Here is a 10,176-nt window from a genome sequence, read left to right as displayed (position 1 = left end):
AAGATCAAGTCAACCTAACTATAAAATGTATATGCGAAAGCCCACTCATTCACTTCTTGCAGATTGTTTGTGTTTTCTTTTATAAATTTGGGGCATCAAAAACTCCTCATTTTGGGATCATAAATCCATGCAACTCCCCACCTATGTAATATCTGCTGCGCTATTATTAAAACCGTGGCAGTGACTAGACACCCTTTTACCCATGATCAGCATAGAAAACTTAGTTTCTACGTGTTGTCGGGCGTGTACGGGGGTTGAAGTCTGAAATCATTACTGCTTTCGTTGGGTGTTTGGTCAACGCTGCGATATCAAAATTCCGCCGTTACCTATTCATACAATCAAGGGTAAAACCTCATTGTTACAAATGTGGCCTTACAAGAGGGTGATAGAATGCCTCGCGGGAGGTATTCATTCACACCATGTCGTATAACAGTTCTCTCGAAGGCGATTAATCTATATGCAAAACAAATGGCCTTCTGATTTTAGTCCGACAAAAGATCTCTCAACGTTATGACACCGGGCTTCTGGACAACTGTGAGAGTTGAGTAGAAACAAAACTCCTGGCTCCCGGGATTCGAATCCCGGCCGCCAGATTACAAAACAAGCGTTAACCCATAGGCCGAAAAGGTCTTTCTACTACAATGTCGCTGTTGGCCCGGTCAAAAGTCGGGAAAAACTTAACACCCCGTTCAAGAAGATGTAACGTTATACTGAAGACCAATTATTTGCTCTGTGTGTATGTCTTCCTTTCTTGTATCGACAATAAATTGATGTATCACTCAGTTAGGAAACGAGTTATCTGCTTTTTAACCTTTCTTACGTTCGTCTGATTTAATAGGGTATTTTGAAAGCAGTGTATAAGTGTCACTTTTATACTTGTATGAATTTGAAAAATCTACGCATCCTCTCTGTAAGTGATTTTTGCTGTTTCTTGACATGACCACCATCAATGCTTTATCAATACAAATATTCAGCAATGTGTATCAGTGTAGACATGGATACAGTGCCGCGGTCGGCACCCCGCCGTGCCTTGGGCGGGGCAAATTCCCCTGACAACGCGGACAAAAGCATAGCAACCGTACCACCGTGTGTCACGAGATAACATCGTGAGGACCAGGTCGCCGCTGTAATTATAACCATATGAACAGGGTCGGGTTGGCCTGGCCGTGTGACGTGGCAGTCAAGACAGGACACGACGCGAGAGAGGACGTGGATGTTTACAGAGTAATGTACAGCGTAGAGTACAGAGGGCTGGGAAACAGAATGATGTTGATCAGTTTAACAAGTATATGGCTGTCACCCGTATTTGAACGCGCACGTGACGAAGATAGAGACGGGAACAGAGAGATCGAGAGAACTGAGGACGTGGCAAGGCTACCGGGCCTGTGATGGGTGGCGCGCGGGGCAGGGAGGAAGAAAGAACACATAAAGATGCCCGCCGATCCCTGACCCTGAAGAGAACGCCAGCCCGGAGAAATCTTCCATACTACTGTATTGACACTCGGGGAGCGCGGCAAGATGCGGCGGGTACGGGCGGTGGCATAAGGCGGGAAAGAGATCTCAAGACTACTCGTCAGAAGGAAAGGTGGGTAGGCTCCCATATAAATTATTGCTGGACCGTGTTGTGGATACCGGTATCGTCCTGTACTGTACTTTATTGTAGTCTTAAATTTGTCGACACTTGGTTATGTGATTGTGACCCGGAGGTCTGAATCGGGCAGCGATCCACCATTTTGAAAACAGGTTTGGGTTACGTAACGTTAGCGTTAACTTTTTTGTACTACCATAGTTTATGCTCAAGTTCATGTTTCTATATCTGTTCACTGCGTAAACGGTTGTGTATTTTTCTTCCTGCCACATGTCTTCTTTGGATTGTTTTGTGACCTATGCAGTGAGCGAGAAATCCGCATAGTGAAATGTCTGAAATCATTACGGCTTTCGTTGGGTGTTTGGTCAACGTTGCGATATCAAAATTCCGCCGTTACCTATTTATAAATCAATGATAAAGCCTCCTTGTTATAAATGTGGCTAACAAGAGGGTGGTAGAAATGCCTCGCGGGAGATGTTCATTCACACTATGTCGTATAACAGTTCTCTCGAAGGCGATTAATCTATATGCAAAACAAATGACCTTCTGATGTTAGGCCGACAAAAGATCTCTCAACGTTATAACACCGGCATTTCCCTTTGATACCGATATGTGATGTGTCGAGTGATTGCATACCAAAAGAAGGTCTCACTATAGCCGCCCAAGACCATGGTGACGAATTGTTTTAGCGAATTAATACAATAGAGAGATGCCAGCCAGTCTATACATATTCTGAATACTGGATGTGATTTAGTTTTCTTCTGATATAACGGCGACTGGGAAATACAGACGGGATCCCGTTCTTGTATACGAGAACGTCTAACACGTCTGTTCTGTGAGGTACCCTCTGCTATACAGCAATGTTTTGATGAAAAAACGCCTCAGGAGCTTTCCAAACTTGTCAGGTGACAGTTCGCTCGAGGTCCCGCTTGTTTGTTCCAGCTTTTGTTTCAGTTAGATTTCATGAAGGAAATACACAGCTGGTTGAAGAGAGCAATTCAATGGTGCAAATCTCTAACCATTCTCGTCATATTTGGTCAGTGCCTTCTCCTTCTGGACAACTGTGAGAGTCGAGTAGAAACAAAACTCCTGGCTCCCAGTCCGGGATTCGAATCCGGGCCGCCAGATTACAAAACAAACGCTAACCGCTACGCTGAGAAGGTCCGGGCCATCGGGCGTTTGGCGTGGAGCTGGTCAGATTGGCGAAGTTGAACTCAACTGCCGGACCGATTTTCACGGCCCTTCTATGGGATTCGGTCCGGTCGTGAGAATCGGTCCTCCCTCACAGTCTTCCAAATGGAGTAAACTATGTGATGACAATGACTTTTATTAACTCGAAAATGTCTATTTGAGTCATGACAGTCAGTTTCAGAGGTGGTTTGGGAAAGTTTTTGCGCTTTTCTTCAGGCCGGACCGATTTTCACGGCCCTTCTATGGGATTCGGTCCGGTCGTGAGAATCGGTCCTCCCTCACAGTCTTCCAAATGGAGTAAGAGTCTATGTGATGACAATGACTTTTATTAACTCGGAAATGTCTACATGTACTTGAGTCATGACAGTCAGTTTCAGAAGTGGCTGCGGAAATATAAATATACATATAAAAGTATCACAAATCTAGTCTAACACAGAAGTTCGGCTTCTTCTCGCTTCTTGTGTAGGATAACGTGAAAATGTAGGATTAACTCGGACATAAACATTGTTTTAACATTCAAGTTTTTGCAGTAGTGGGATTGACAGAAGTTGTGGTGTTATGATTTCTTTAGAAGTGCTGAAAATACTTATTTACTCAATCTTATTAAGTCTTTTGAATTATGTCTACATATCTCCTATGTCCCATGAGTCCCATGAGCTACCATAGTTAGGTTGCCCCATCTTATGGAGTATTTTGAATTATGTCTACCCCACTCTTATGTCTTCGTTTTGATGTAATTGTCTGTCTAATTGAGTGGTCTGGAGCAATTATGTTTTTAATAGGGAGTTGAGATTGAATGAATACAATTATTATACAATGTGATACTACTAATAATTAAACATCATATCTACAAGCTATGTACAGGCAGCACAGCTATGAATAATGTCTCTTGAATGCAGGCAGAGTCTCATAAGTCTGACATCCATGCTATATGCTAGCCCACATTCATAAGGATTTTAATTTTATTCTTTCTACTTTTGTAGTTGTCTACATTGTACTGTGCGGATATTCTGGCCTTTCCAAATATACTCTCCAGTTGAATATTCCAGTAACGGTCAGCTGTTCCCTCTTCGTCCCTATCCACAGTTACAACGCCGCAGGGGTACGTACTTGACGATTACGTCAGACGATGGCGGTTCCAGTAGGTCAATGTTCGGAGCAGCTGCGGGTAAACGTCTTCGGTATGTCGTCAAGGTAAGTAAGCACGATGTTCCAATGCGTCGAGTAACCAGAGTTCAACTTAGCACTACTTTAGGCAACTAAGTCAAAATCTGTACACTGCATTTCAGCTAACAAGGCATAGATAAGCTTACCTGACTCATGAATGCCGAAGTTCCAATTTCTACAGTGTTTTCTGGTTGCTACGAATTGACAAGAAAGAGAAGAGAATTGTTCTTGTACTTCAATTTTAACCTTTGTTCTTTGCGTGCGTTCTAACTACGTACATCAGCTCCTGAGATTAACATTAGCTAACTGTGACGACCATCCATGTGGTGACTTAGTCCATGTAGAACACCAACAGACGTGCAGCGATAATAGCAAATTTATGAGGGTGACTTTATGATAATCCATTATTGCTAGCATCACTATTATTATAGTATATAAAACGGGTAAAACTGTGTTCTCTCGTGATCTAACGCACAGGCCAACCTACCGGACAAGAGCGACGACGACGAGGTGTTCCTGACAGACATATATTATGTCCATCAGAACGACACATTCCCACCACACCCAACATAGAGACTCTTACCGCCACAAGGGAAGTAGGTCGAGTCCCTTCACGAAAAGTGGCCATCGCTGAGAGGAGCCAGAATATACGTTTGTGCGGCTTGAACATTCTTAACAGAAGGGAGCCACACAACATCCAGAACAGTGCCATCGACAGAAGGAAGGCACTGTGAGGGAAGTAGAGGCCAGTAGCAGAGCCAAGACGTACAGCCGATAGTTGTGATCATACTTGTCCATGTATAGAAAACCTGACATGACACCAGTTATAGAATTCACGGATTGACTGACTGTTTATATCACGAATATGTATTTTAGTGTATACATTGTAGTAGTTGATTTTACATGTATATGAAAGGACCGTAGATGAAATAACCGTTGTTTTGTGGTTTGACAAGACCTGTCTGTTTGATACGCCAAAATGTGACCACGAGATATAATGTATTTGTATGACAGATAGTCAGAGAGTAAAGATCAGAAGAGAAATTAAGATCCTCAGCTAAGACCGAGGTTAGCGAGGTCAGCATTACTAGTATATAGTAACGTCAAACCACCTTAACAGTCTCCCGTGCCCAGTGTACGGAAAACCTTGTCTCTGCGTCCTTCCTTTATTATAGCTGTGCTAGTCTTCAAAGCAGAATCTAAACAACTTGAAACCCATTGGTTTCATGGCTTGTTTGAAACATGTGACTTATTAATTTCTCAAAATCAGGCTTTACGTAATCTGTATCTATATAGCCGGTATAACCGCCCTTCGGCGTAACACACCAGCTTCAATTCCAAACGACAACCACCTGAAAGCACATCATTTCATATTTCATAAAAAGATATCGACAAAAATCTGTGACACATTGGTCTTCATTATTTCTTTGACCTCGTGAAAGCATATCATCCCACCTTGTAAAAGCAAAGCTCAAAAGATGTTGGCAAAAGTTGCGCTACATTGGTCTTGTCTTCTTTAAAACATCTTATTTTCCTACCACTAAAAATCAGGCTCTCTATTACTCCGAACGATTTATTAACCACTTGACAGCATTTCATTCCATATTGTAAAAAGCGCAGGCTTATAGAGACATAACGGCAAAAAGCTGAGACATATTGGTCTTCATTGCAAATTCATAAAGCATGCAAAACATCGTAATAATCTGTGTGTGCGGCTTATGATATGCAAGGAGCGTAGTCATTCCCGGCTATGTAAAAAGACCGTTCCCTTAAATCATTAATCCTGAAAACAAAGAATGCCTTAGCAAAGAAAAATAACAGCTAGAATAGTCCTCAATTGCCAGTGTATGGACTACACCCCTACGGTTTAGCCAAAAATCAATTCCCAAGGGAATGCATTCGTGGAATTTTCTAAATTCCTTCAAAGCGATCGTAATACTGTAGAAAATGCCTCCGCCCCTGAGGCGTCGCCAAAAAGTTTGAAAAAAGTTGCCTTCATAATGCAATCAAAGTGGTCAAGAGGGTTGAACAGAATGTAGTATACCAAACAATAGATTCTTCATTTTTGTTCTTTTACATCTTCTTTTACCTTCTATGACATTTAGTATAAGTTTTCCGATATCTATTTTTTACGATATCTATTTTTTACAATCCACGGCATGACGTTTGCTTATTTTGAAGCTGCTTCGTACGATTTAGAGTATGTGATTTAAAACTTTTTTTATTTGTACTCCTCATGTCTGTTTCAATAGAAAATGTGCTATACAACATGTACAAGTAAACAGACCAGTCGACCCGGCAAAAATAGGTCCCCTTTATGTTGACGTCCCACATGATAGTACTATTGAAATATGATTTCAAAATTGACAAAATACCAATGTCCTGATGTTCTTTTCAAAGAACGTCTGTTGCTCATTGTATATAACTTTAGTACGAAGATTTTATTCATTGCTCCAGTTGACACATCGTGATATCACGTTTGCCATATGAATCACCGTTCCATGTCCTCACTGCCACCTGAGTCACTACCACTTGAGCTCACACCTGCACCTGCCCCTGCACCTGCACCACCACTGACACCTGAACCCCATGGCCAAAAGGACAGACTATTATTTGAAATTGATTGTAACTGTATACAGTGATTTATTTTGTTACATTTTCCAATTGTTATTTGTCTTTTTTTTACATTCCCACAAAATATCTACAGACGGCATAACATTACTCATAATATTGACACAAGGGTTGAATTTGTTCGTCTTGGACATACAATTCTATTGCTAAACAAAGCTGTTATCCCACAAATAATGCACATACCAAGGAAGTGACATTGTTGATTGAATTAATGACACAATAGTGTAGTCAGATTCAAGTGATTGTATTAAGCTACATAGATCGAACCAAGGATAAGATATGTTTAAGCAAGAGATTTTCCGAAAGTACAAAGACTTGCTGGTCCCAAGCGATATGTTTTGTGCATAAATCTCTACTGTATTGTATCAGATACTAAGTATACTGTTAGTGTCACATTTGTTGTTCTTGATGTTTTCAAGCTTTACTCAGTATGTGGGTTTATTTAGCATTCTACGCGTCACCGTCAAGGTCGACCCCGCCAGCCCCATGGAATGATGGGGGAAGTCCGCCATCTTGTGCCAACTGTTCTTCGTGACGTCATATCTGTTGGTGTGACACGTCACCGTCTTCTCGTTCCTGTTGCAGCCGCCAACCACGTAGATGCTGTCACCTGTGGAACACATGATATTGGAGCTTAAGTGTCAGAGAAGTGGGACTAGGTAGACACAAAATAATATCAAAAAGCCTGTTCACGACTTACTGCACATGCACAGAGAAATGTATTGTGGATACTAGTAATATGTCAAAGTTAATGCATCTGACACAAACAAAGCACACCTGAACATGCGTGGTCTTGTTAAGAACTGTTAAGAAGCTATGGCCTTCACATTTGACATATTACCCACAATAAATGTCACTGCGAATGGGCAATTCAAACTTTGAAGTGACTAATATCCCAAACGCTATGGAACCAGTCAGCAAAATGTCTCTGGCGATTAGAGCAGGTCGACTACATATATGTAGAGTGGATACATAAGAGCGCTTACCTTGTACACAAAGTGCTGCATAGCTCTGTCCCTGTGGCATGGTCGCCATGGTGTTCCACTGGTTCGTCTCGGGGTCGAAACACTCCATGCTGGTCACGTCTATAATGTCCCCCTGGTCGTTACACGTACAGCCGCCCACCGAGAAGATCTTCCCGCCAACCGACGCCATGCCGTGTCCGAATCGCTCGTTCTTCATCGGCAGTTTGAACTGCCAGAAGTTCTCGCTAGGCTCGAAGTCGTACATCGTCCCCTGTACGTCGTTATCGTGCATGCCGCCGCTGACGTACAGCCGCCCGTTACTCACGGTACCGGCGTGATGGGAGCGTTCTAACGGCATGCGGGCCACGTAGTCCCACTCGTCCGTTAGAGGCGAGTATCTCTCCACCGTGCGGAGGTTCCCGTTCTTGTTTTGTCCTGCTATGGCGTACAGGAGTCCTCCTAGAGCCAGCAGGCAGAAGCAGGCGCGGTCTTCCTTCATGGTGGCCAGTCGGAGCCACTCGTCGAAGCGCGGGTCGTACCGGAAAGCGGCGTTGGTGCTCCTCCTGCCCACGCTACCGTACTGGTTCTGCCCTCCCACCACGTACAGGAAGTTCTCCATCACGGCTACTGAGGTGATCGTGTGCGTGGACTGCGGCCAGGGCATGTCCGCGATGGTGTGCCAGGTACCGGTGGACGGGTCCAGCCCGAGAACGTCATTACATCTCTCTAGAGGTCCCTCCACCTTAACCCGCCCTCCCAGGGCTATGACAGTCTCCACTGCTTGCCGGGGTCTCGTGTGTTCTGTCTGCATGCTGGGCTGCAGGATCGGCTTGGAGTGGTACGCGAATGCGTCTTGTAGCAGATCAGATAAACCCGGGATAGCCTCCATACATTCAGACGTTAGAACCCTCTTAAACAAGTCTGTCTCTGGTATCATTGGAAACCGCACGTGCTGTAAAATGTCTTTCACTTTCTCTGTGCCATTTGGCGTCATGTTCAGCCAGTGGATGACTTTGTTAAAAACCTGCATTTCTGTCATGTCTAAGTCGTCATTGGTGACGGCCTTGGCTAAAGTCTCCGGTGCTAACAAGGGAAACTCCTCACTGTACGTCATCTTTTCAAGAATAAACTTTCCCGCCTTCATCTCAACTTCCTCCATGCTGTAGAACTGCGCGATCTCCAGCACTTCGAAACAGTTGCTCTTGTCTATCTTCTCTATGAAGTACTCACAGCAATAGTCTATCACGGACACCTGCAGCTGCGATGCGGCCTCCAGGACCTGCTCTATGTTGTCGGGACTGAGAGTGATGGACGCGGTGTACATGTACTCCAGCACGTGGCTCAGGCCCAGGGCGGGAACCGCGTGGAGCTCGATCTCTTCTGCGCATGTCTCCCTCATACCGGAAGTAAACATGGCCCGGAAGTAGTCACTGCATGACGCCAGGACTGCTCGATGGGCAGGGAATTTTCTTTTCTCTGTAGAACATCAACAAACAAGCAAACACATAAGTAAATAATATTTCTTAAAAGGAAATTATGCCTTAAAAGTCTAAAGGCAAAAAGAACAGGTCACTACAATAGACCAATGAATCAAAAGCGATCGATTACTAGACCGCATAGAATGTCGCGAATGAATAGCGTTGAATATAGTTCAGTAGATACTTTTTTTATAAAACAGTCATTGCCAATATGCAAAAGTTAACAACTACACAAAGTTGTAATTTTTCTGTAAATTTGACAAAATTGATTTCTAATCAATATGTAATATAGAGTAATAATCATACAATGTATGACTATATTGTAAACAATATCGTGGTCTCACTAAAGTCTAAACATTTCTTAGCTCCGGTTGTTACCTGCGACCAATGTGACGTCACAGAGCGTCCCGTCACACCTGAGTCTGTTCAGGTTGGCCACCAGGCTGTCGTTGTACGTCGCTGACGTGAAGGTCCGGGCCTCCGCATGCGCACAGATGGCCGCCGCGTGCGGGCACGTCTCTGACGTCATGGCTGCCGGAAAATACCTGGCACGTTGATGACGTGGGCAACTTCTGTGAATGTGTCAGCAGAAGTCACGTTAAGTTCATCTGTACATCGATCTCATAGAATGCCATAGAAAGAGCAAAGGAAGAGCTCGAAATAACACAAATGTTACTGATGATTGACGTTAGTGCATGCAACCCCCCCCCCCTCGCATACACACACATGACAGCTGTAAAACTCAGCGGGTATAATGCCGAAGACAAATCGTTCTGACATCAGAAAAACGGAGTGTGGCTGAACTTGAAATTGACTTGTTGTTTCTAGAAGGTTTAAAGGAATCAATTTACGATCCAGCGTCTGTTGCGATTATTGAAACAGCCCATGTCTCATGGTACAATGAAATGTGAGATACTACAGCACCCTTTCCGTAATGCTCCTACTGTTTGTATTAGCGCGAGTGCGACTTGACCCGAGCTGCCAGCGACAAAAATAGCGCTGGGAATGTAGATGTCGGTCATTATCAAGTGTGAGGGGCTGCTCAATCATGTAAACGGGCTGTTCCGTTAACCCTGGGAGGTTTTGGCTAATCCCAGCATTTGGGTTATCTTATGCCTTATCTCAGTCACTCTCCAAGCAGAGGTTAGGCTCCGGC

At 43.8% G+C, this 10,176-nt stretch overlaps 1 protein-coding gene and 1 long non-coding RNA gene across 2 annotated transcripts in view; one reads left to right on the top strand and one right to left on the bottom strand.

The window, feature by feature from the left end:
• The first annotated feature begins 1,349 nt into the window (after nucleotides 1-1,349).
• Nucleotides 1,350-5,096, top strand: LOC118423673. The gene is made up of 3 exons (XR_004832083.1): nucleotides 1,350-1,585; nucleotides 3,866-3,973; nucleotides 4,424-5,096. It is a non-coding gene; the product is annotated as an uncharacterized LOC118423673 (long non-coding RNA).
• Nucleotides 5,097-6,939: 1,843 nt separating this feature from the next.
• Nucleotides 6,940-10,176, bottom strand: part of LOC118422773 (kelch-like protein 9) — a 4,287-nt gene continuing 1,050 nt past the window's right edge. Inside the window, exons 2-4 of the mRNA XM_035830524.1 lie at nucleotides 9,399-9,592; nucleotides 7,564-9,018; nucleotides 6,940-7,187 (exon numbers count right to left, since the gene is read on the bottom strand). Of these exons, the coding sequence (XP_035686417.1) occupies nucleotides 7,003-7,187; nucleotides 7,564-9,018; nucleotides 9,399-9,549 (1,791 nt within the window). The 5' untranslated portion in view covers nucleotides 9,550-9,592 and the 3' untranslated portion in view covers nucleotides 6,940-7,002. The remainder of the gene's footprint in view (nucleotides 7,188-7,563; nucleotides 9,019-9,398; nucleotides 9,593-10,176) is intronic.

Source organism: Branchiostoma floridae, chromosome 9, assembly GCF_000003815.2.
Source record: "Branchiostoma floridae strain S238N-H82 chromosome 9, Bfl_VNyyK, whole genome shotgun sequence".
In the NCBI taxonomy this organism is placed as follows: Eukaryota; Metazoa; Chordata; class Leptocardii; order Amphioxiformes; family Branchiostomatidae; genus Branchiostoma; species Branchiostoma floridae.
This window is presented reverse-complemented; position numbering and strand designations above follow the sequence as displayed.